This window comes from Chrysemys picta, chromosome 1 (assembly GCF_011386835.1).
Source record: "Chrysemys picta bellii isolate R12L10 chromosome 1, ASM1138683v2, whole genome shotgun sequence".
Classification (NCBI taxonomy): domain Eukaryota; kingdom Metazoa; phylum Chordata; order Testudines; family Emydidae; genus Chrysemys; species Chrysemys picta.
Window position 1 is genome coordinate 157620845 of NC_088791.1, and position 26230 is coordinate 157647074.

The 26230-nt window shown below is 41.7% G+C and overlaps 2 protein-coding genes across 6 annotated transcripts in view; both read left to right on the forward strand.

Moving 5' to 3' along the window:
• ADGRG7 (adhesion G protein-coupled receptor G7) overlaps nucleotides 1–10699 on the forward strand; it is a 62166-nt gene extending 51467 nt beyond the window's left edge. For both annotated transcript variants that reach the window (XM_065587720.1, XM_065587718.1), the window contains exons 14-16: nucleotides 262–423; nucleotides 6114–6270; nucleotides 9880–10699. In XM_065587720.1, coding sequence (XP_065443792.1) covers nucleotides 262–423; nucleotides 6114–6270; nucleotides 9880–10113 — 553 coding nt within the window. In that variant the 3' untranslated portion in view covers nucleotides 10114–10699. The remainder of the gene's footprint in view (nucleotides 1–261; nucleotides 424–6113; nucleotides 6271–9879) is intronic.
• Nucleotides 10700–14987: 4288 nt separating this feature from the next.
• TFG (trafficking from ER to golgi regulator) overlaps nucleotides 14988–26230 on the forward strand; it is a 34878-nt gene continuing 23635 nt past the window's right edge. For all 4 annotated transcript variants that reach the window (XM_005283543.5, XM_005283544.5, XM_005283545.4 and 1 more), the window contains exons 1-3: nucleotides 14988–15270; nucleotides 18955–19076; nucleotides 21331–21539. In XM_005283543.5, the coding sequence (XP_005283600.2) occupies nucleotides 21356–21539 (184 nt within the window). In that variant the 5' untranslated portion in view covers nucleotides 14988–15270; nucleotides 18955–19076; nucleotides 21331–21355. The remainder of the gene's footprint in view (nucleotides 15271–18954; nucleotides 19077–21330; nucleotides 21540–26230) is intronic.

Below are 26230 nucleotides of genomic sequence, written 5' to 3' on the forward strand. Positions count from 1 at the left end.
CCCCCAAATTCTCCTGTGCAGATTCAGTTTGCTAACATATTCTTCACTTCTCCTGGGGAGAAAAAAAATTAAAAATAGCTTTATTAGTGCTGAATGTCTACAGTGCCCAATTCTAGATATGGCTGCGTTTCACTAGTGGGTGAGTGATGTCTATAAAGTCCTCTGGGATCCTTCAGGATGAAAGGTGGTGTATTATGTTATGGTTATGCATTTATAATATGTCTGCCAAATCTGTTGAAATGGTCTCTCTTTATGTTTAAGTTGCTGGCTTGCAGTCCTGGATGACAAAGGGGAAGTGAGCATAAAAAAGCCCATGATAGGGGCATTCCTTTTGGTAGTGGCAGTCATCCTTCTGTTTAACATTATCATCTTTGTCAAGATCACTGTCTTTGTTATGTGGAAGAAGGACACAAATCTGACAAGGTGAGGGGGTGAAAGAGAATTCAGAGCATTTAGAATATGAATATATGTTTTCTCTCATATGACATGGACTCAAACGTTTGACAAAAGGCTCTTTCATTTAAAAAAATATATATTTTCAAAGAAACTAGACTATCACAGAGTTCAATAGCCCTCACTATAAGAACATAAGAACATAAGAACGGCCGTACTGGGTCAGACCAAAAGTCCATCTAGCCCAGTATCCTGTCTACCGACAGTGGCAAATGCCAGGTGCCCCAGAGGGGGTGAACCTAACAGGTAATGATCAAGTGATCTCTCTCCTGCCATCCATCTCCACCCTCTGACAAACAGAGGCTAGGGATACCATTCCTTACCCATCCTGGCTAATAGCCATTAATGGACTTAACCACCATGAATTTATCCAGTTCTCTTTTAAACGCTGTTATAGTCCTAGCCTTCACAACCTCCTCAGGTAAAGAGTTCCACAAGTTGACTGTGCGCTGCGTGAAGAAGAACTTCCTTTTATTTGTTTTAAACTTGCTGCCTATTAATTTCATTTGGTGACCCCTAGTCCTTGTATTATGGGAATAGATTCATAGATTCATAGATTCTAGGACTGGAAGGGACCTTGGGAGGTCATCGAGTCCAGTCCCCTGCCCGCATGGCAGGACCAAATACTGTCTAGCCCATCCCTGATAGACATTTATCTACTCTTAAATATCTCCAGAGATGGAGATTCCACAACCTCCCTAGGCAATTTATTCCAGCGTTTAACCACCCTGACAGTTAGGAACTTTTTCCTAATGTCCAACCTAGACCTCCCTTGCTGCAGTTTAAACCCATTGCTTCTTGTTCTATCCTTAGAGGCTAAGGTGAACAAGTTTTCTCCCTCCTCCTTATGACACCCTTTTAAATACCTGAAAACTGCTATCATGTCCCTTCGCAGTCTTCTCTTTTCCAAACTAAACAAACCCAATTCTTTCAGCCTTCCTTCACAGGTCATGTTCTCAAGACCTTTAATCGTTCTTGTTGCTCTTCTCTGGACCCTTTCCAATTTCTCCACATCTTTTTTGAAATGCTGTGCCCAGAACTGGACACAATACTCCAGCTGAGGCCTAACCAGAGCAGAGTAGAGCGGAAGAATGACTTCTCGTGTCTTGCTCACAACACACCTGTTAATACATCCCAGAATCATGTTTGCTTTTTTTGCAACAGCATCACACTGTTGATTCATATTTAGCTTGTGGTCCACTATAACCCCTAGATCCCTTTCTGCCGTACTCCTTCCTAGACAGTCTCTTCCCATTCTGTATGTGTGAAACTGATTTTTTCTTCCTAAGTGGAGCACTTTGCATTTGTCTTTGTTAAACTTCATCCTGTTTAACTCAGACCATTTCTCCAATTTGTCCAGATCATTTTGAATTATGACCCTGTCCTCCAAATCCCTCCCAGTTTGGTATCAATCCCTCCCAGTTTGGTATCATCCGCAAACTTAATAAGCATACTTTCTATGCCAATATCTAAGTCGTTGATGAAGTTATTGAACAGAGCCGGTCCCAAAACAGACCCCTGCGGTACCCCACTCGTTACGCCTTTCCAGCAGGATTGGGAACCATTAATAACAACTCTCTGAGTACGGTTATCCAGCCAGTTATGCACCCACCTTATAGTAGCCCCATCTAAATTGTATTTGCCTAGTTTATCGATAAGAATATCATGCGAGACTGTATAAGTAAATAACTTTTCCTTATCCACTTTCTCCACATTTTCCTTATCCACTTTCTCCACATCACTCATGATTTTATATACCTCTATCATATCCCCCCTTAGTCTCCTCTTTTCCAAGCTGAAGAGTCCTAGCCTCTTTAATCTCTCCTCATATGGGATGCGTTCCAAACCCCTAATCATTTTAGTTGCCCTTTTCTGAACCTTTTCTAGTGCCAGTATATCTTTTTTGAGATGAGGAGACCACATCTGTATGCAGTATTCGAGATGTGGGCGAACCATCAATTTATATAAGGGCAATAATATATTCTCAGTCTTATTCTCTATCCCCTTTTTAATGATTCTTAACATCCTGTTTGCTTTTTTGACCGCCTCTGCACACTGCGTGGACATCTTCAGAGGACTATCCACGATGACTCCAAGATCTTTTTCCTGACTTGTTGTAGCTAAATTAGCCCCCATCATATTGTATGTATAGTTGGGGTTATTTTTTCCAATGTTCATTACTTTACATTTATCCACATTAAATTTAATTTGCCATTTTGTTGCCCAATCACTTGGTTTTGTGAGATCTTTTTGAAGTTCTTCACAGTCTGCTTTGGTTTTAACTATCTTTAGCAGTTTAGTATCATCTGCAAACTTTGCCACCTCACTGTTTACCCCTTTCTCCAGATCATTTATAAATAAGTTGAATAGGATCGGTCTGAGGACTGACCCTTGGGGAACACCACTAGTTACCCCTCTCCATTCTGAGAATTTACCATTAATTCCTATTCTTTGTTCCCTGTCTTTTAACCAGTTCTCAATCCATGAAAGGACCTTCCCTTTTATCCCATGACAGCTTAATTTACGTAAGAGCCTTTGGTGAGGGACCTTGTCAAAGACTTTCTGGAAATCTAAGTACACTATGTCCACTGGATCCCCCTTGTCCACATGTTTGTTGACCCCTTCAAAGAACTCTAATAGATTAGTAAGACACGATTTCCCTTTACAGAAAACATGTTGACTATCGCTCAACAGTTTATGTTTTTCTATATGTCTGACAATTTTATTCTTAACTATTTTTTCGACTAATTTGCCAGGTACTGACATTAGATTTACCTGTCTGTAATTGCTGGGATCACCTCTAGAGCCCTTTTTAAATATTGGCGTTACATTAGCTAACTTCCGGTCATTGGGTACAGAATCCGATTTAAAGGACAGGTTACAAACCATAGTTAATAGTTTGAGTTCACATTTGAGTTCTTTCAGAACTCTTGGGTGAATGCCATCTGGTCCCGGTGACTTGTTACTGTTAAGTTTATCAATTAATTCCAAAACCTCCTCTAGTGACACTTCAATCTGTGACAGTTCCTCAGATTTGTCACCTACGAAAGCCGGCTCAGGTTTGGGAATCTCCCTAACGTCCTCAGCCATGAAGACTGAAGCAAAGAATCCATTTAGTTTCTCTGCAATGACTTTATTGTCTTTAAGCGCTCCTTTTGTATCTCGATCATCAAGGGGACCCACTGGTTGTTTAGCAGGCTTCCTTCTTCTGATGTACTTAAAAAACATTTTGTTATTACCTTTGGAATTTTTGGCTAGCCGTTCTTCAAACTCCTCTTTGGCTTTTCTTATTACATTCTTGCACTTAATTTGGCAGTGTTTATGCTCCTTTCTATTTGCCTCACTGGGATTTGACTTCCACTTTTTAAAGGAAGTCTTTTTATCTCTCACTGCTTCTTTTACATGGTTGTTAAGCCATGGTGGCTCTTTTTTAGTTCTTTTACTGAGTTTCTTAATTTGGGGTATGCATTGAAGTTGGGCCTCTATTATGGTGTCTTTAAAAAGCGTCCATGCAGCTTGCAGGGATTTCACTTTAGTCATTGTACCTTTTAACTTCTGTTTAACTAACCTCCTCATTTTTGTATAGTTCCCCCCTTTGAAATTAAATGCCACAGTGTTGGGCTGTTGAGATGTTCTTCCCACCACAGGGATGTTGAATGCTATTGTATTATGGTCACTATTTCCAAGCAGTCCTGTTATAGTTACCTCTTGGACCAGCTCCTGCATCCACTCAGGACTAAATCTAGAGTTGCCTCTCCCCTTGTGGGTTCCCGTACCAGCTGCTTGATGAAGCAGTCATTTAAAGTATCAAGAAATTTTATCTCTGCATTTCGTCCTGAAGTTAAATGTTCCCAGTCAATTTGGGGATAGTTGAAATCTCCCACTATTATTGAGTTCTTAATTTTGATAGCTTCTCTAATTTCCCTTAGCATTTCATCATCACTATCACTGTCCTGGTCAGGTGGTCGATAGTAGATCCCTAATGTTTTATTCTTATTAGAGCATGAAATTTCTATCCATAGAGATTCTATGGAACATGTGGATTCACTTAAGATTTTTACTTCATTTGATTCTACATTTTCTTTCACATATAGTTCCACTCCCCCCCTTTTGCCCCCCGCACGACCTATTCTATCCTTCCAATATATTTTGTACCCCAGAATGATTGTGTGCCATTGATTGCTCTCAGTCCACCAGGTTTCTGTGATGCCTATTATATCAATATCCTCCTTCATCACAAGGCACTCTAGTTCACCCATCTTATTATTTAGACTTCTATCTCATTGACTTAACATAGTGGGCCAAATTCTGCTCTGTGTTACACTGGTACAAGCTGAGAGAAGAATTTCGCCCTGTCTCTCTTTTGGCAGCAGTAGACTTTGCCCTTGGAAAATCTGATTCTTGATCTCAAGGGTTACCTGGTGTCTTTCATAATTTTTCTTGCCCTTTTAAAAAATGTTCACTGATGATTTTGAGCATGACTTTCCTCCTTTACAGCCCTTTTCCTTCGATGTTCATGAGGCTGAAATGTTCAAACTTGGGTAGGGTGACCAGATGTCCTGATTTTATAGGGACAGTTCCGATTTTTGGGTCTTTTTCTTATATAGGCTCCTATTACCCCCCACCCCGTCCCGATTTTTCACACTTGCTGTCCGGTCACCCTAAACTTAGGTTGCAAAAGTTAGGCACTTTAACATGTTTTGGGCTCAATTCTCCTCAAAGTGCACTGGGCCTGATCCAAAGGGAGCCAGTTCATTGACTTCAGTGGGCTTTGGATCATCCTTTAAACTAGTTTTATATGAGTGGTACTCCACTGATCTCAATGGATTAATTCCTGACTTACATCAGTATACGTGGGAAAAGAATCAAAGCCACTGTCACAGCCCATTGAGAATTATGAGTGCTTATCACCCCAGGAGTCTAAAACCAGGCCACTTATTTAGAAGTCTAAAAATGTCTGATTTTACATAGCCAGATTTCAATATGTTGACTGTAATATATAATGCTGAATTTGGATGTCACTGTTATTCTCATGGCAAATGATGTTATATTGGAAAGTCAGATTCACAGTTACTAAAAGAGAATATGCATTTATGTCAGTTGGAAAGAGAACTGTTACTTTTATTTAACCTGGAAAAGTGTTGCCTTCAACAAATGTTTACACCATTGTTTTAATTCCCCCCCTCCATAATTTTTAGAGATGAATCCAAACCCAAAACACCCTGATAATGAAATATCCTCAGACTTGGGAGAAGTTGGGATTCAGAGCTGAAATTTGAATCAAAAGAAGAATTCTCCTAATTTAGTCCCATTTCTAATAGTTTTAAACAATAATAGTTTATTTTTTATTTTATTTTATTATTCCTCCCTGCTTTCTGCTGCATTGGCAGCTTTTTCTCTCTCTGTATCTAGTAAGGCAAAGTACCTCCAGCAGTAATCGTTCTGATGCTATTCTTATTAGTGCTTCAGAGCAGTATAGGGAGATATCCCTTTTGATCTGCTCAGTTGAATTCTCTCTGTTCTGGACACAGCCTAGATTACCACTGAATAATCCTTAAATGCAGGACACTAAATAAAATGGTTGAATGAACCAAGACAATGAGTTGTTTTATCCATACATTTTTTAACACTTGGGAATGTTACTTTTTTTTCTCCTCTAGCAATAAAAAGAAATCATTCACAACGAAGATATTTGGCACTTTATCTATAGCTGTTGTGCTTGGAATCACCTGGGTCCTGGGCTATATGATGCTAATAAATCAAGAGGCAACAAATATTGTCTTCAGCATTTTGTTCTGTATTTTCAATGCCACCCAGGTACAGTATGTAGCTGTTTCAATACTGATGAATGAGACATTGAAAAAAAATGCATCTCTTTTCCCTCCATAATCCAGTATCGTAGTAAATTGTTGGAAAACCATGTTGCTTCATACAGAAATTCAGAATCTTTGTTTAAAAATGGCTGTGAGTTGACATATATTATTCATAAAACTCTTCTGGTATTACTAGCTAATGTGCTATTTTATTCTGTAGGACGTGTAAGGTCATCACTGAAAAGACTTGTCCATATGTAGTGGCTTCTCTTTGTACCAGACCATACAAAAAGGGATTGTGAGAGTGAATATTAGGAAAAACTTAATTAGCTGTGGAAATGTCAGCCAAGGGAAGTTGTGAAATTTCCATTGGTTTAGAATCTTTAAAACTAGACTGGACAAAGCCCTAGAGAAAAGCACATGCATCTCTATCACTCATGAGCAATGTGGTCATGCTGGACTTTTGGCTTTAAACTTTACAGCATAGCATACTACACCATTGTATAGTCTCCAAAATATTGTTTAGCAGACATAGGTGAAACCTGTATTTTTGCACAGGTAATAAGTGTGGTTACTAAGGGCTTGATCCAAAGTAGTGCAGAATATTTAAATTCCTATTAATTTCAATGGAAATTGAGAGTGCTCAACATTCAACAGTATTGGATCCCCAAAGTCTTTATTTAAAAAGTACCCCGGATACTGTATAAGCATGAGAGTAATTTTTTGAAACCTAAAAATCAACAGAGCTTGGAAACAGCTGGCATAATGGCACTTCTATTTTTTTCCTCCAGAATCTCTGACTTAATTAAAAAAAAAAGGGGGGGTGGAGGTTTGTCTTCATAGGAAGTTATACCAGTATAAGTAAGGCTAAGATTTAGTCATGGGTATTTTTAGGTAAAAGTCATGGACAGGTCATGGGCAATAAACAAAAATTCATGGCTCTGGCCTGTCCATGACTTTTACTATAAATGTCCCTCATTAAATCTTAGCTGCTCCTGGGGTACCGATGCTATGGGGGGCCAGTGGCTGGCCCATGCTCCGGCAGTGGGGGCTGACTGCCCCGGCCATCCGCTGCTCTGAGGCCCCTGGGGACCGCTGCTCTGACAGCCTCCAGGGCGGCCCCTGGGACCGCTGCTGCTTCGGTGGCTCTTGGGGCCAGCCACAGCAGGTACAAAAGTCACGTAGGTTCCAGAAAATCACAGAATCCATGACTTCTGTGACCTCCGTGACAGACTCTCACCCTTAAGTATAAGGTATGTATGGTGTGTGAATTAAAAGCACTATATTTATATTGGTATAATTCCTTATGTGGACACACTTATTCCAGTAAATTTCCCAAAGTAGAAAAGCCCTTATTAACGATTTCATTCTTCATGGAAGAAAGGAGAGGAAATTGTCACAGATCTGCACAATTTACTATGAATTAAGTCTCATTTTTGGTGCCACAAGTGAGATGGCGTTTGGAAGAAGACACCATATTTTTTTCCTCAGTCAAAAAGGAACCTATGATAGCCCATATGTATTTAAGCTCCAGTGAGAGGGAGTCTAGCTCCAGGGACCCAGTGGAGCCAAATGGCACACGTGATCACAACTTGAACATCAGCACAATCTAGCATGAGCTGTTTCTCATTCTGCTGACTCCCATGGGCTAGGCTTACTTTGTGGCCAGAGCTTGGAAGTTCCACCATTTCCCGCCCCCCCACCATCTGACTCTTGAAAAGCACACAACAGTCTGCAGAAACTATTCATTAAAATTTCCCTCAGATGTTTAGTTTCTAAGCATTAAAAAAAGTATTTATTTTAGAATAATTAAAAATAAAACATCACACCCCTTTCCACTGGAGTTGAGTTCATTTTTAAACCATGCAGTCAACTGTCTAGCCCAGGGGTGGCCAACCTGTGGCTCCGGAGCCACATGCAGCTCTTCAGAAGTTAATATGCGGCTCCTTATATAGGCACCGACTCTGGGGCTGGAGCTACAGGCGCCAACTTTCCAATGTGCCAGGGGGTGCTCACTGCTCAACCCCTGGCTCTCCCGCAGGCCCTGCCCCCACTCCACCCCTTCCTACCCCCTCCCCTGAGCCTGCCGTGCCCTCACTCCTTCCCCTCCCCACCAGAGCCTCCTGCATACCACGAAACAGCTGATTGGGAGGTACAGGGAGGGAGGGGGAGGTGCTGATTGCCGGGGCTGCCGGTGGGTGGGAGGTGCTAGGAGCTGGGGTGGGAGGGCTACTGACGTATTACTGTGGCTCTTTGGCAATGTACATTGGTAAATTCTGGCTCCCTCTCAGGCTCAGGTTGGCCACCCTTGGTCTAACCCATCTGTTTCAATGGTTCTGCTGTCTGTGAGAGCAGTTTCCCTGAAAGCAACTATTGACTGTATGGCAGATAGATATTATTATTATTATCATCATTTATATTACAATAGTGGCTAGGGAAGCCAATCCTGAATCAGGGTCCTATTGTGATAGACATTGTACAAACACATAACAGTGAGACTATCCTTCCTTGCACTGAAGATCTTACAATCTAAGGCGAGGTCTACACTAGACATTTTTGCTGGTATAGCAATGTTAGCTAGGAATGTGGGGTTTTTACAACATTTCTATACCCGCAAAAACCCTCATTATGGCAGCATAAAAGTGCTTTTGCCAGTATAGCTTATTTTGCTCAGGGGAGTACAGTAGTATAAGCTATATTGGCAAAAGCCCTTTTTTGCTAGTATAAGCTGTGTCTACACTAGGAGGGTTTTCCAATACTGCTATACCAGCAACATTTTTAAAAGTAGACTGCGCCTAAGTAAAAATGATTGAAAGTAAAGTGGACGAGTTGACATAACCCAGAGGGATGAATCCCGAAGATGTGATATGTTTTTGCAATGGCTTAAAATTTTAAAGTCCTGTCTACCTCTAGTTTTAACTAATGACTGATGTAGACTGTCCTATTTGGTGCCATCCTATGTTGTAGTATTCCAAGGAAACTCTCTTTTACCTATAGTATAGGGTCTTATATAACACATACTTAAGCAGTGGAGGGCAATACTGTAGAGGGCATCCAGTAGAGGGCAATACTGACAAATACATACAGCATTCTTGTAATACCACTCCGTATTTCAAGACATTAATGTTATGGTTAATAATTATAGTGGTTAGGGGACTAGTCTAGGACTTGGGAGATCCAGGTTCAATTCTCTCCTCTGTCACAGACTTCTTATGTGACTATGGGCAAATCACTTAGTCTCTCTTCCCCACCTGTAAAGTAAGAGTAGGGTGACCAGATAGAAAGTATGAAAAATCAGGACGGGGGTGGGGAGTAATAGGCGCCAATATAAGAAAAAGCCCTGAATATCAGGACTGTCCCTATAAAATCGGGACATCTCATCCTAAATAAGGGTAATAGCACTTCCCTACCTTACAGGGATGTTGAGAGGATAAATACACGGAAGATTATGAAGTGCTTTAAGATCTACCGATGAAAAGTGCTATATAAGGAATAGGTATTATCATCATTGCAATTATTCTTCAAGTCACATCAAAAAGATGGTCAATTTTACGCTAAGCTTTCATTTCATTTCATTACTCTGATTAACTCTGAGCTTTCATTTAACCCACAGGGACTTCAGATCTGTATTCTATACACTTTCAGATCACCAATCTTCAAGAAAAAGGTTACTGAGCTGTTTTCCTATGTCTCACTGCCAGATATACCGATTTCCCTGCATTCAAAGACTTATTATCTTTTAAAATTCCGTTATAAAAAACACACATACGAGAACTTCAAACCATCTGAGACCTTTTCAGAGGAAACCTCCTTTTCCAGCAATGATCAGACACCTACGAAGAATTAAAATGTAAAATCACAGCTTTCTGAGTTTGTTCTAGATAGAGATCATTGGTGTTTTGAGTGACATGACCACCACTCTTGGAACAACGCTGGGCACAGATCAGAAGACAGTAGGACAGCTCCCAAAAATGTAAGGCAGGATAACAGCTGTGCAGAGCTTATATGTGGCACTTTAATTGTACACAACTAAGTTCTTACAAGGGAAGTTGACGGTCATTACAATATTGCACAAAATAGAAGGGCATCTGTCTGACTTAGTCATGTCTGTCTGTTCTCCCAGATATATCTATTCCTGGCCTATCTAATATGCTCTGTCCAAAGGTAGTCCTCTTTTCCCTTTCATACGTAATTCCTGTTTAACTAAAGAACATAAGCAAAAAAAATAAATAAACAGTAGAGTTCTTATTAGCTCTGTTTCCATATTCTAAATCACTATTTGACTGTCTTTTAGAAAAAGATCTTTATTTTAGAGTTGCCTGTTGAGCTTCCTTGCTAGAAGCTGTTTAGGATAAACTGCTGCTATAAATGCTATAAAATGATGTCTGACTCCATGTGGTAGAATGAACAAATAAATTAGTGTGATGAAGCTATTGCTATTTGTTGTGAGTATGTAATATGGTCAGTTTATAATGGAAGAAACTTAAAATCAAATGAGAAGAAGCAGATGATGTCAAAGGGTCCTGGGGAGAAGTGTCTGGATGTTGAAGTCAAGAATGGGGACAACATGAACTGCAGATTATTCTTTAGGAAAGAAGCATTGTCTAGTCTAGTAATTTGAGCAGAGGATTGGGGGCCAGGAGCTCCAGTGTTCTAATCCTAGCTCTGACACTGACTCACTCTGTGGCCATGAGAAAAACTCAGCTGTGCTATAGTCAGTTCCTTATCTGTAAAATGGGGTTGATAATAATATTGACCCTCCAATCCTATAGAGTGTGTTGGGGGAAGTCTGTGAGAATTAGATAGTTCCTGGATAAAAAGAGAATATCTTTGCCTGATTCAACAGACCCTGATATAGAACATTGGTATGATTAGCCATTTCTGGTGTTAACAAAAGAATGCTTGTGTTAAAGGTTAAATAGAAGTCTGACCTTAAACAATTTGTACATTTCTCCCCCCCACCCCCTTCCCTCTTGGTTTTTAATCAAACTAAAGTGAAACAAACATGATGGCATGGTTTGCAAACTCCCAAGCTGCCTTGTATAGGATAGCAGTCTTGATCCAATATGATGATCTGAACCTTGGTGGGTAACCTTTGGGGATACACAGAACCATGCCTTGATGGAAGTCTTTAAAAAGACTGGTTTCAGAGTGGTAGCTATGTTTGTTTATATCAGCAAAAAGAACGAGGAGTACTTGTGGTACCTTAGAGACTAACAAATTTATTTGGGCATAAGCTTTCGTGGGCTAAAACCCACTTCATCAGATGCATGCAGTGGAAAATACAGTAGGAAGATTATATATATACAGAGAACATGAAAAAATGGGGGTTGCCATACCAACTGTAATAGACTAATCAATTAAGGTGGGCTATTATCAGCAGGAGAAAAAGAACTTTTGTAGTGATAATCAGGATGGCCCATTTCAAACAGTTGACAAGAAGGTGTGAGTAACAGTAGGGGAAAATTAGCATGGGGAAATAGTTTTTTAGTTTGTATAATGACAAAAGACCATACACCTGTACACATCCTGTGACAGAAAATTCTGAAATAGAGCTCAGCCAATAACAAAGAGAGGGGTCTTTTGGCCTGAAAACCTCTCCAGCCTTCAGAAAACCATAGTCTTGGTGGGAGGGAGAAGGTAGACATCTCCTTTAGATTGGGGATTCTTTAAACAAAAGCAGTTATGTCAGATATGAAACTGGAACCCACTATCACTACTAGGAGGAAGGTGGTGAGGAGCACTTAAACTGCAAGGTAGTTGTCCACATTGTACTATCATGCATACACTCTATCACACTCCCTATGGACAAGACACTTTAATTTTCTGTGTATATGTTTCCCCAACTGTAAAAGGAGGTCCTTAATACCTAGTGTTGTAAATCTCTTTGATAGCATTGGAAGAAGGGTGCTCTGTACAGCAAATTATTATTATTATTGCAGAAAATATTTGTTTTTACTGAAAGCCATGTAAAGCACACTCATACAGTGGTGATTGGTCTTTATGATGAGTGTAAAATACCGCTCAAGCTTTGTTCAAATTTATTTCACTTTTTTTGGACAAAAGTGTAGTTTATTCTATAGAATGACATCAGATAAATTTTGCATTGTACATTTGAGATTAGATTATTTAAATATACAAATAATTTCCCTCTCTTTATAGACCTCAAAAATTAACAAAAAACCCCAAAAGAATTGGCATGATTCCTTCTTGTTCAAGGTATTGGCTTTGGTATTGATGCATACTGGACACATTGTAGCTAGAGACCTGCAGCGTTGAATGAAGTATTGCAACAATTTGTATTGAACTCTTTGGACCCTCCTCGCAGTAGCACAATAACCATTTTCAACTCCCTGAAAGATGGCGGCGGGTCAATGTTTTTGAACCCAAAGTTTATTCTTTTTAAAAATCTTTTCTTAGCAGCGTGTGTTTAAGCGCAATAGTTCAACTCTTATCTACACGTGGAACACAGTGATCTTACTAATGGTGCTGAACTTTGATATTCTCTACACTGTGGATGTTAAAGAGGTAAAGTTTCTTGCTGGAAACTAACAGGAAGTGCTGAATCCATAAAAGCCACCAGTTTGGGGGGAAGGGCTGAATGATCTGACCAAAGGTATGAAAAATGAGGGAGGGAGTGAGTCTGACTAGAAGAGAGCGAGTGTGTATGTGCGTCTGGTGGTGTTGAACAACAGAAGAGGTGTGACCTATGTTTGGTATTGGAAATCTATATTTTCTAACATTTTTTCAGGGGAAGCCATCTGGACTACCAATCTTCTCTTATTAAGTAACATTTAGAATTGAAAACCTATAGCAAATTTAACTTATTTTTTAAACACCTTTTCTACTTCCTCCCCATTTCAATGTGACTTGCAGTCCCAGTGGCTCCCTACTACTCTGCTACTAGGGTTTTACTGTTAGACCCTGCTGAGAGCTGGTCTAGTCTACACCTAAAACTTTGGTCAACCTAGTTACATAGCACAAGGCTGTGAAAAATTTCACACCCTGAGCTCCTTTATTTAAGTCAACCTAACCCCCACTGTAGATGCAGCTAGGTTGACAGAAGAATTCTTCTTGCTACTGTCTCTAAAACTTCTGTTGCTGTAGCAAGTGCTTGAGTCTGCTCCATGGCACTAGAGCAGTGGTTCCCAAACTGGGGTTCGTGAACCCCTGGGGGTTCACAAAATGTTACAGGGGGTTCTCTGGAAAAAATTCCCTAATGGCAGACAGAGCTGTTCCTAGGGACCCCGGCATGGGGCCAGTAGCCCGGAGCCCTGGACTTCCAAGAGCTAAGCAGATCAAAGCAAGCATATCTATCACACTGAGGAGATTTAAACTTCAAGACTCCTTATAAGAAATGGAAAGGGAGGTGGATATTTTTTGCTGTTTTTAAAATTAAACAGGCAGCTAGTATTGTTTTTAAAATTATTATGAAGAACAAGTTTAAGCTTTGTTGTAATGTGCGTTGTTTGCCTGGACTGCTCAAGACCTGAATGCTTGTGTAAGAGGAACTCTTTGAGTTGACTTCTTAAATACCTTCAAGCTGTTTCACATCTGATACTCCTTGATGAAACACAGGAGTCTTGTCTTATAACAGGCTTATTCAAAGTGATACAAGCTATGAAAGTGAGATCTTGGAAGAGTGTTGCCGTTTTCATAATGTAATAAAAATACTGTGATGATAAATAATAATTAATAATAGGGTGTAATAAGCATGTCATAAAAACAAATTTTATATTTCCAAGATCACTGCTTTTATAATTTATACACAGGTAAAGGAGAAAATCCCTGGAAATATTCATTTTTAGGAGGGGGTTCACGAGACTTGACATTTTAGTGAAAGGGGTTCACAGGTTGTTAAAGTGTGGGAACCACTACACTACAGCAACATATTGTAACATGGTAGGCACAGCGGAATGGGGAAGGTGGGAGGGGTGGTTTAGTCTGCTATCAGATGGTGGACACCACAATGGAGAGTATGTGCTGCCCGCTGCTGGCGTGGCCATGCTATGTAACCTGCCATGTTACAGTATGTGGCTCTAGTGCATGGGTTCTCAAACTGGGGGTTGTGACCCCTCAGGGGGTCATGAGGTTATTACCTGGGGGGGTCACGGACTGTCAGCCTCCACCATTTATAATAGTGTTAAATATAAAAAAGTGGTTTTAATTTATAAGGGGGGGGCGGTTGCACTCAGAGGCTTGCTGTGTGAAAGGGGTCACCACTACAAAAGTTTGAGAACCACCGCTCAGTACCATGGAGCAGACTCAGACACACACTGTGCATGCAAGGTCACACTTGCAGGGTGGGTCCCATGCCATTCTGGGCAGTACTAGGATGTCTGGTATTTTGGGAATGCAGGAGCGGCCACCCTATCTCCTTCCCAGCCTTGGGCTAGCTGCCTCCTCTGCTGTCCACTCCTCAGCCAGGTCTCAGTACCCCCGAAGCTGTTTCTTTGTGACAGGTTTGTACAGCGCCCAGCACTGAGGCCGCGCCTCTCCACATCACTGTGGCACAATCAGTGCTATGGAACACTTCCCTTGCTACACAAACACCGCCCCTGTGGCAGCTGGTGCGGCGCATGCGTGGAACCCGGCAATCCTCGCTCTGCTTAAGGGACGCCGCAGCTTCGACTGGCGGCGGCGGGGTTTTCTTACCAGGCATGCGCACTCCTGCCCTAGCCGTCGCCGTACCAGCGCATGCGTAAAGCTAAGGCCGGCTCTGATGTGAATGGGAGCCTTAGATCACAGACTGCGCACGCGCGGCCTCCTTCGTCTGGTCTGGCCTGCTCCGGCGCTTCACTCCATCAGTGCGCGCGCGCGCCGTTCGGCCGCCATCAGCTTCCGTCGGAGCGAGTGCGCCTGCGCGACGGCCCGGCAGTGGCACCAGCCGAGATCCAGCCCTTTCTCCCCTGCCACGTACGGGCGGCGGCAGCGGGATCGGGATCGGGCGGGACGGAGCCGCGGTCTCCACGCACGTGCCACCGCACGCGGAGGAGAAGCCGGAGTAAGCGGCGGGGAGCGGGGCGAGCCGGCGCCGCCCGGGCTGAATGGGGGGGAGGGGCGCGCGAGGGGACGCGGCTCGGGCCCCTCCCCCATGGGGTCGGGGGCGGGGAGAGATCCCTGTGAACTATCCCCCAGCTCCCCGGGGACTCGGCCCCTCCCCCGCCGGGAGCCCCAGGGCAGGAGTGTTACTGCCCAGCCCCCTCCCCCCGGGCCAGGGGAGCCTCGGGCGCCCCCGGCACAGCCCGAAGTAGCGCTCCGGGGCGAATGGCCTTGGCTGCTGCTCCTGGGATCAGGCCCGCTGGAGGAGGGGAAAGAGGAGCCACCTGCGGCCCCCCCTCAAATCTCTGCGAAGTTCACGTGCATCTGGTCAGTTTTACTTCTCCAGAGCCCAGGAGCAGCTGTGGAGCTGGCCCCGTTCTTAGGGCCTGTCTACACGGGAGTAGAGCGCTGTATTCCTGTCTGGTCTGATCCACTACTTCACGCTCATTCAGAATCAGGCACTCTTAGGCCTGGTCTACACTTAAAAATTAGATCAACCCAGCTACCTCACTGAGGCTTGCAAAAAATTTTGCACCCTGAGTGACGCAGTTAGGGTCACGCCTAACTCCTGGTGTAGATGTGAAAAGGTGGATTAACTATATCTCCTGAAAAATCCCTTCTGTTGATATAGGAAGCGTCTATGCTATGGTGCTTTAGTGGCATAGCAATAGCTGTGCCACTATATTGTAGACATACCCTTAGTCCATAATATGAACGTCCACATATGTAGTTAGTAGGGAATAACTAATCTGCTTGTACTTCCCACCCCACCTTATTCTGGCTTAAAATTCACAGACAATGTAGACAATCCCATATTCGTTTTGCTTTTCTGTTGCCATCACTTATCTTTTTACTTCAGTGAGAAAAGGAGTGTTTTGTCTTTTAAAGCTTTGTTTAGTAGGGCTTTCCCTGCTCCTAGCTCTGCTTCTGTTATATGAACCTGCAGGCAAATCAGAGGATTATATCGGTTTGCTATAGAAATGATTGTGAGGTCACAAATTTAGCATTTAATTACCAGATGCAAATGAAAGATGGGCTATGAGGGCGGGAGAATTCTTAGTCATTAACAAATATGGAAGAAATTATGGAGAAATATCAAGAAATTTTTGGTGAGAAATTACCGTATTCAAATGTGATGATTTTATCTTATTTAGAATGTTTGGATTTTTAAGACAAAGTAGAGATAAGTTATCACTATCAGAAGCATATCAGCATTCCTTCATTGGATATCTTTGCTGGAAAGCTGTTTCAAAGGAAATCTGACATTCAGCTACATCATAGACACACAGAAAGAAAATACAGTGTGAATGCTGTACATATCAACAGTAAAATAGCTTGCATCATTTTCTATAACAATTAAACAGATGCGATCATTAGGATCTTTCTTTTAAATCCTATATAATTACCTCATGCAGGGTGGAGAAGAGTTGGACAACCAACTGCAGTTAGAAGCTTCTTCTTGTTCTCTTTTTGTGTGAGACATATGAAGTGGATTTCCATGAGTAATCTTAGCAAATAATCTAAAGTGCTTATATAAGCATGTTACTGTAATTGATTTTCCCTAACAATGTATGCAGTGGTACACTCCATGTATCTGGAGGCCATTTTTAGCCCTGGGGCTCAAGGCTATAGGAGTGATTCTTATGGTTCCTAGTAAGGTTAAAGTGTGATTCTCGTGCCAGAGTACACTCCGTACATACACAAGCGCATATATAATTTTTAAAATTTGAGATCAAATTTGTAATTTTATAGTCCTCTTCTCCACTTCCTGGTTGTGAACAAGAGCCATTGGTGCTGCTCTGACATAATGAAGGAACGTTTTCAGAGCAGCATGAGGGTTAGACAACTGGAGTCCCTATTACAAAGCTGAGTGCAATGTGTGGAGTGACGCTACGCTGTCCCCACCCCCTTTTCTCTATACACAAAGAAGCCGCATTGATTGACTAGAGGGGGCTGGGATCTGCAGTCCCTCTGTCTCCTTGTGAGTCTAGACCCGGGGTGGGCAAACTTTTTGGCCCGAGGGCCACCTTGGGGTTGCAAAACTGGATGGAGAACTGAGTAGGGAAGGCTGTGCCTCCCGAAACAGCCTGGCCCCCACCCCCTATCTGCCCCCTTCCACTTCCTGCCCCCTGACTGCCCCCCTCAGAACCTCTGACCCATCCACCCCACCCCGCTCCTTGTCCCCCTAACTGCCCCCTCCCGGGACCCCCCTGTCCCTAACTGCCCCCTGGAACCACACCCCCTATCCAACCCCCCCTGCTACCAGGCCCCTGACTGCCCCGACCCCTATCCACACCCCTGCCCCCTGACGGGCCCCCCAGGACTCCTATGCTTATCCAACCTCCCGTCCCCTGACCGCCCCTCCCCCAGAAACTCCGCTTCATCCAACCACTCCCTGTCCACTGACTGCCCCCCAGGACCTCCCTGCCCCTTACCATGCCTCTCAGAGCAGCATGTCTGGCAGCCGTGCCAGCTGCCCGGAGCTAGATACGCTGCTGTACTGCCCTGCAGGAGCGCGCAGCCCCGCCGCCCAGAGCACTGCCCGCACAGTGGCATGGCTGTGCGGGACGGAGGACAGCAGGGAAGGGGCCGGGGGCTCCTGGGCTGGGCAGGATGGTCCCGCGGGCCGGATGTGGTCCGCGGGCCATAGTTTGCCCACCTCTGGTCTAGACAGAGACAGCCAGAGAGGTGAGAGTTGTGGCTGCTGACATTCAACTTCAGTTAGGGGAGTGAACAAAATATCATTGAACTGGTTCATGTCTCTTTTCCTTGTCTCTGTAGCAGGAGTCATTTACCTTTCACCTTTCTCTAGCAGCAGTAGCATGGAGCTTTCAGTAGCTTCATTCTACCCCTATAACAGTTGCTTGTTTGTAGAAAGGGAGTTGTAAATCTGTCACTTAGGGAAAGAGCCCATGAGCAGGGCTAGCTGCAGTAACCTACCAAAAGGGAATGAAGGTCTCCTGGTAGTGGGGCAGGAAGGCATTTCTCTCTTGTCTACCTTTCCCTTTGTCCCTTAGCTTTCTTTTCTAAAGAGCAATCTGCCCTTCAGTGGCTGTGACTCTCTGGCCGTGATTGCCACTATATTTCCTCTTGTCCAGTCAGGGGTGACAAAAAAGCCAGAGCTGGCCCTGTGTCCAGTTTGGTTCTTTTTCCTGTGGAAAAGTGACATTAGCACTTCTCTGCTCCAAAGAATCCCTGTCCTCATGCTGTCCTGAGGACTTTCACTTAATGTCAGAGCAGCTCCAGCCTCTAATCAGGAAGTTGAGGCCTGGGCTATCATTGCAAAATCAATCTAAAATTTAAACTTAATTTTTTAAAATCTATTTTGGGATGTTGAGAAGATGGAGGTTACTAGAACAGATGTTTAAACAATATATGTGTATTTTGGGTGATGACCCCTTTTATCATGTCTGTTTTGAAAGTGAATATCTAGACTGTTAGCAATTGTCAAGCAAAATTATTAAGGTGGTAAAATATGTTATGGGTGAAATACAATCTTCACTGTTACTCCGAGTTTAAATATCAAATTGTTAAAGTAAATTCTTTCTATTTCTTCCCTGTAACATGCCAAGTTGGATGATATGAAAAGCATATAGCTGCAGTGAAAACTCACAATAAGTTAACTCTTCTTGGTTTTCTGATGCAGATTCCATGCCCTATCGATCATTGATCAGCATAGTTTCTGGCAGTGCATGGCAGGACATCTGAACGCCAGCTGTAAGTGAAGCAGGGAACCTGAAAAGCAGTCTAGCAAATCTGTAAGACAAGGTAATTACTGTTATAAAAAGATATTGGTAGCAAGGAAGTAAAGGAAGATCTAGAGGTGATATGAATATGTCATAAAACAGTTTTCATAATACTTCTTTCCAATAACTTATGACAGCTCACAAGCTCTGGGGTGTAAATTCCCCTGTTCAAAAAACATGAACAGTGCCATAGCCGTAGTACAAGCTTCAGTACATTGCTCAGCGAGTGTGTCTCTCATCTGACTTTAAAGGCACTCTTAGTGCAGTGAAGAGGGCTGTATAATACAGTAGCACACTCTCTGTGCCTGTCTAATTCCCTTTTTCTGAACTACCAAAAAGAAGTGACTTTTGTAATATAACTGCTGCTTTTTTTTTTTTGAAAGCCGCCATATAGTAAGCACATCAGTCAGAACAAAACTATTGCCTTTTATATAGGAAAACCTGTTAGATTCAGATGAAATCACAAAAGAACAGAAGTCCAGAGTTAAGGCCTTAGTACTTGTGTTGTAGCATCACAGTATATTTTGGTTTATCATCAGCTGTCAAAACACTGGGCTAAATATGTGGAGAAGCATCAAGATGTAACATACTTAAGGCTTTATTGGAAAAACTTTTTTCCTTGTTCTGTGAAGTGAAAGAGAGATTCTTCATGTTGAAAACTTGTAAAATTGATCAACTTAAGTAAGTTTCTAATAAACATGCTTTAAACAGTATGTCCTTAAAAAGTGTATATCTAGTCTCCTGCATGTGCCTATAAGGATTTTTTCAAAGGAAATTGGGAAGAATCAAAAATAACCAAGCCAATGGCCCCTCCCTTTCTTCAGTACACCTTCCTGTCTGTCTACCTCTTTGGCAGCAGGGGTTTTGAATTGTAAGGCTTCCTAACTTCTGAGCTGTCAAAGGTCTCCTCTGAAGGTATCAGGATAATGAAGAAATCCCTCTTTTATTTCCTCCTACTTCAGAGACCGGTGTTCCCTGGTATTATTCAAAGATCTGGAGAGAAAAGAATGGTGTTACCCAGGCTTCCTTTGCACCCCTATCTTGAGAAACATTTTTCTGCACAGTGGTATAATGAAATATTTTTGGCAAACAAAATCTTTCCTACTATATACTTTTTTTGAGTTAACATTTATTGTTGAGGATTTCTGATTGATGTTTTTCTGAAATTTGGTGTTTCAGGCAAAGTAGTAATTTTCAAGCTGTATATTTTTATTGAAATTAAAAAAAAAATTAACTCAAGTGTTAAAATCCAGACTTTCATTGGAGTTACAACTTCTGATTTGGAGACTGCTCTCTTAATATAGGAATAGTTATAAGCTTCAGAACTGCATAAGAAAGCTCTCTGTGTATTTAACTTCTCAACAAATTTGGGAATGTAAAAAGGCTGAAAACAAAACTGAAATTTAAAAATAGCTTAAATGGGTTATTTTTTGCTTATTTAAAAAAAAACCATTGTGAAAAACGGTTTTGATGTAGTTTTCTCTCTTTATTGGTTGCATTCTAAAACATGACACATGCATTAGGGATCAGATATACTGGTTTTGCAGGAAAGCTTAAGTGTGATCTAGCCACTTATAATGAAACCAGTTTTTAGATGGCTCATTTCCTCTTTTTCGCATGCATCCAGAGTGACACATGTCCCAATTTGATCCTCCTACCAAACTCTCGTTCTGCCAAACCTCCTCCACTGTCCAAAACAATAACACGCATTGTTGCTTTGAATTTTATCTACATTACTTGTAGCTGTGAGATACCATATTTATGGGTCCCATAGAAATAGCTAGAGAGATGATCATACATACCTTTTTTTATTTATCAAGGCAAAGTGCTTTTGCAGTGTTCCTAGTCTCCTTGAAATAAGTCTCTCTCAAATACAAACCCTAAATTATTTTACATGTAAATATACCTACATGAAGACCTACATTATAACATGGTAAAAGCTACATTTTGAACAAAAATATTTTTTTCCCCCTTATGCTTTATGGGCAGTAAAAAGCCTATATTTCATCTCAGAACTTTAAAATTTGGCTTAAAACACAGAGAAAAGATTGTTTTAAATATCTCATTTTGTAAATCTCCATTTTGTGCTTGAACAGTTGTGAAATGGCTCATAAATTAACAATTGAGAGAACATAGTTTTGCATAGAAAGCTGCTCTAGAGCAAATTTTCACAATAATGTTTTTGAAATCACAGAACTGTGTATTGTGTAGGACTGTGGTGGTTGGGAAACAAATCATCTTCTAAAAGATGTTGTGTAAATGTTTTTTGTTAACAGGTCTATAGGAGATCTGGAGTCCACCATGAACGGACAGCTGGATTTAAGTGGGAAGCTGATTATTAAAGCTCAGCTGGGGGAGGATATTAGGAGAATTCCTATTCATAATGAGGACATCACCTATGATGAGCTAGTGCTGATGATGCAGAGAGTTTTCAGAGGAAAACTTCTGAGCAATGACGAAGTCACAATAAAGTATAAAGATGAAGGTAGGGTTTTCTTGTTAATGGTATTGATTAGATACAGTTTATGTGAGAATGCAAACTGCCATAAAACTCACCTTTTGAAAATTGCTTCTGGATATTCCCACTCTTGGGATATATAAACTATTTATATTATGAGATTATTCTAATCTATAAAAGCTGTTTCTGTTGAGGCTATACTACACATTTCTTCATGTACCTGAAAGATTAGAGGGAGGTTACAAAAAGATTCATGGCTCCAACCTCCTGTAGTCTCTTCTTTGCCACAGTAAGGTGTTGACATTGGCATCCGTGCTCTCTACTAGTCTGACCTTTTTCCTGTCATCAGAGCTGTGGATAATTAGAGACGTAATCAGTGTTAACTCAGTCTGGTCTTTTGTGTAGGGAGCATTTTTGATTTCTCTGTGGCAGCTGCCTTTTGTTGGAAGAAAACCTTATGGCCTTTCAAAAACAGTTCCAACAACTTTGAAAATGGCATCTTCTACCTTTGTCACCGTGCAAAAACCTTTATATATTAGAATTCTGGAGCATTAGCTAAACGTGAATTCTCCACAGGGAGAGGGGCCATGTCCTGTAAAACATAAGGAAACCCTCTGGACAGTTCCAGAGGAAAAACTTAAGAAGAATTAATTTCTTCCTAAGTACTTCCTCATCAGCAGTGATTGAACTATTGAACATGGTGGTTGGACTCCATGGGAAAAGAAGTCACACAATTACAATATATCTAATGTATCCACAAAAAATCTCATAGATTGATATAGCCTCAAAAATGAGTCTGCCACTTCAGTATTGAAGAAATTTGGTGTATTTGCGGGGGGAGAGAGGGGGAAACCAACTGGATAGCACTGTATTTTAGTGCAGGATTGATAGTAAACTTACTTTTAATATCGTGTTTTGAGCTGAACCCCCTACCCGCAGGTACATTTTGCCAGTGAATTAGTTGTGGAGATGTTTATGTTGCTAAGCTACTCCTCTGAAGATAATTTCAGTTTCCAATAATGTGACAACAGCACCAAGCAATAAAACAGTTGTTCTTAATTTAAGCTAGAACCATTTGTAAAGGGTTCTAAATGAAGATGGGGATATTATAGTCAGGGAAAATACTTTAACATGTAAATTCCATTTTGAAAAGATGCTTGCTTCTGTTTGTATTTTCCACTGTATACACTGTAAATTTTATAATCCCTTTTTGAGATGTTGAACCAATAGGGACAGTAATTGTGCCACCTTGATTTAGTGGGGTGGAGGGCAGAGATCTTTCAGGATTTATACATACTGTCATGGCCCCACACTACCAAAAAGGGGGAGAGGGGAGACCAAGTAAAAGTGGATAATAGTACATGCTGTTTTGCTCATGTGAAAAGGCTTTTCTTCTCTCAACAACTAAGAAACTCTTCTCCCACGCTCACCAATTAATGAATCATAACAGCCCTTCCCATTTTCTAATTAATAAATACTGTGCTGTTGCTCTTAAAGACATCATTTCCTGTTTTAAAACTGATAGAAATTTTTAATTTTATTGTGAATTTAGTGTTTTGTTTTATCCATTTTATCTCCGTGGGTGTGGGAAGAGTTGGGGTCCTGCCACAGCGGGGGAGGCGGGATGGGGGGTTGCAGAGCAAGCCCCCCTGCACTCATTCTGCAGAGGTGACTCCTGTCCCGAGGGGCTGGGCCAGGCTCCCTGCTCTGGGCATCACCTTACACATGGGGTTGCAGCACCACTCAGGTTTGGGCCGGTTGCCCCTCTGCCATGACGGAGGGATAACTGGGCCAAATTTGAGTGAGTAGTGCTGTGACCATGTGTGCTAGGTCATGAAGCCTGGATCGGGGAGCTGGGCTCAACCCTGCTGCAGCCAACTGTGGGGTGAGTTTTTTTCATTTTATTTTATTTTGTGTTTGCAAAATAAACATGGGTTGCTAGTTACTGATAACCCAGAATCATATGATGTTGCATTCGTATGGATCAGTTTGCTAACAAAGCAAGCCCAGGAGGGGATACTAGTAGGGGTCAAGTTACAGACGACTGAATCAGACCAGAGAACAGAGTGAGTTACTACTCAAGTATCTGCCCTAATGGCGGGAAAGTAAAATTGTGCTGTTATGGGGGGTGATTTCAGGTGGGGATACTGTTGTATAGTGGCCGCCTTCAGCATGCCCCGCATGTCCTGATATGGTGCCCTGCCTCAGTTTTCCTCTCAGCCTTTTTAGTTCAGGGCCCTCTGGGGTTGGTGTGAGGATTCAGATAGGTTTCTTTGGCAGGTAATAACTCTATTAGTTGTGTTTTCCAGGAGTCTACAGCCCTTTTCCCGGGGTAATGTACTATTCAGATCCCTGCTTTTAGGATAGTAGGGTATTACCTTCCTCTTGGAGCTGGGTACAACTAAAGCAGCCTCTTCCCCCTTGCCTCGGGAATCCACAGCTCTATCTCAGAGCATGTTTAGGATAAAAACACTTTCACTCTGGGATTGGGTTAGCTAATTAAACAGTTTCTCCTTCCTTTGGCTGAGTTAGAGTTCATTCCTTGGATCAGGAGTTCATATCTCTCTTTTTGGGGCCGGACTAAAGGACAGTCTCTCTCATCTGGGATCAGGAGTCCTTAGCCCTCTTTCCCTGTTCATCTCAGTTGGCTGAGAGAGACGGAAGCACTGCTGTACCCTACACTACAGGCCGCCTTGTCCCAGGCCCTTAAAGAGAGCATAGCCTGGGTTTTCCCTACCTGCTAATTCCCTTGGGACTGCTTCCTTTCTCTTGCTGTCTTCGGCCACTTCTAGGCCCCCCCCCCCTCTTTTTGTTCCAGCCTTCCTGAAACAGGGTTCTCTGGCCCTCTCTGTGCTTAAAGGCCAGTGTAGCCTGTTACAGAGGTATATGGTGGAGAGCTCATGAAGTCAGCAGTAAAACATGAATTTCTAAAAATTATAGATGGTTGTCTAACACAAAAAGTATTGCATCCAACATGTCCAGAATAGAGTTGCCTCCTCATGATCGATAACTGGAAGTTGGTGGGTACATAGGGACCAGTGATCATGACCTGATCATATTCAATATGGGCAGAGGACAGTTTCAGTCAGTAACAGATAAACTTGGTACTTCAGAAAGGCTAATTTCCCAAAGATGAGGAAAATTATGAGATAAATTGACTGGGAGGAAAAATTTAGATAGAAAAATGTGAATGAAAACTGGGTGTTTTTTAACAAGAGTTTATTAGATGGCCAAAATTCCACAATTTCACAAGAAAGAGTACAACTTTGGCAAAAAGCCTGTCTAGATTCAGTAGTGAAGTTAAGGCAGAAATTGGAAATAGCAATCAGTATAAATTAGAATTTATGAAGTGGAGAAAATTTAATAAGGGAAGCTAAGGATATTAGAGGAGAAGCCATGGTTGGCAGGGCTAAGGACAATAGGGAGGTGTTTAAGTATACTAGGAACAAAAGAAATTCTAGCTATTGTATAGGTCCGTTACTAGATAGACAGGGTAAAATTGTTTGCAGAAAAGGCAGAAGTATTGATAAATATTTTTGTTCTGAATTTGGAAAGAAACCGGATGATATACTCATATTAATAAGGATGACATACTTTCCAGTCCAATAGTAACTTAGGAGGATGTTAGATAATATCTACTAGTGATAAACATTTTTAAATCAGTAGGCCTGGATGACATGTACCCATGAGAGTACTAAAAGAGTTTGCTGAGATCATCTCTGGCCTGATGATAATTTTTAATAAATCTTGCAATACTGCGGAAATTGAAGAAGACTGGAAGAATGCTAATGTTTTACCAGAATTAAAAAAGGGCAAGCAGGATGACCCAGGTAACTAGAGGGTGGTTACCCTGAGCTCAGCGTTGGGTAAAATAATGGAAAACCTGATCTGGGATTCAGCTGATAAAGAATTAAAGGATATGATTAATGCTAGTCTGCATGGTTTTATGGAATATAAATCTGGTCAAAGAAACCTGATTTTATTCTTTGAGATTGCCTTTATCAGTTAAACATATAACTGTCACACAACAGTATGATTAAAAATTTACTATATAATATCAATAAAGCACATGTCAAATAGATTAAGAACTGGCTGACAGAGATCAAAAAGTAATTGTCAATGGGGAAATATTGAGTTGGGTTGCTTCTAGTGGAGACCTGTTGGGATTGGTGGTAGGCACGACTCAGCATTTTTTCATAATGATGTGGGAGTAAATGTGAAATCATTGCTGATAAAATTTGCATTTTAAACAAAGATTGGAGTGATAAATAATGATGAGGGCAGTCATACAGAGCAATCTGGATTGCAGGGTAAACTATCCCATTCAAACAATGCTTTTTATTGCAGCCAAATTCAAAGTTATACATCTAGGAATGAGGAATGCAGGCCATACCTACAGAATAGGGTATTGTATTCTGGAAAGCAGTGACTGAAAAAGATTTAGGGTTCCTAGAGGACAGGCAACTGAACATGAGCTCCCAGTGTTTGGCAAAAAGGGCTAATGCAATCCTTGGATGAATAAACAGGAGAGGTAATGACTAGGAATAGGGAGGTGATTTTACCTCTCTGTAGCATTGGTGAGACAGATACTGGAATGCTACCTACCGTTCTGCTTTCCACATTTGAAAAAGGATGTTGGAAAAGTGGAGATGATACAGAAATGGGCCATTCAGGAATTGTAGAAAGTGCCTTATAGTGAGGGACTCAGAGCTGTCTGT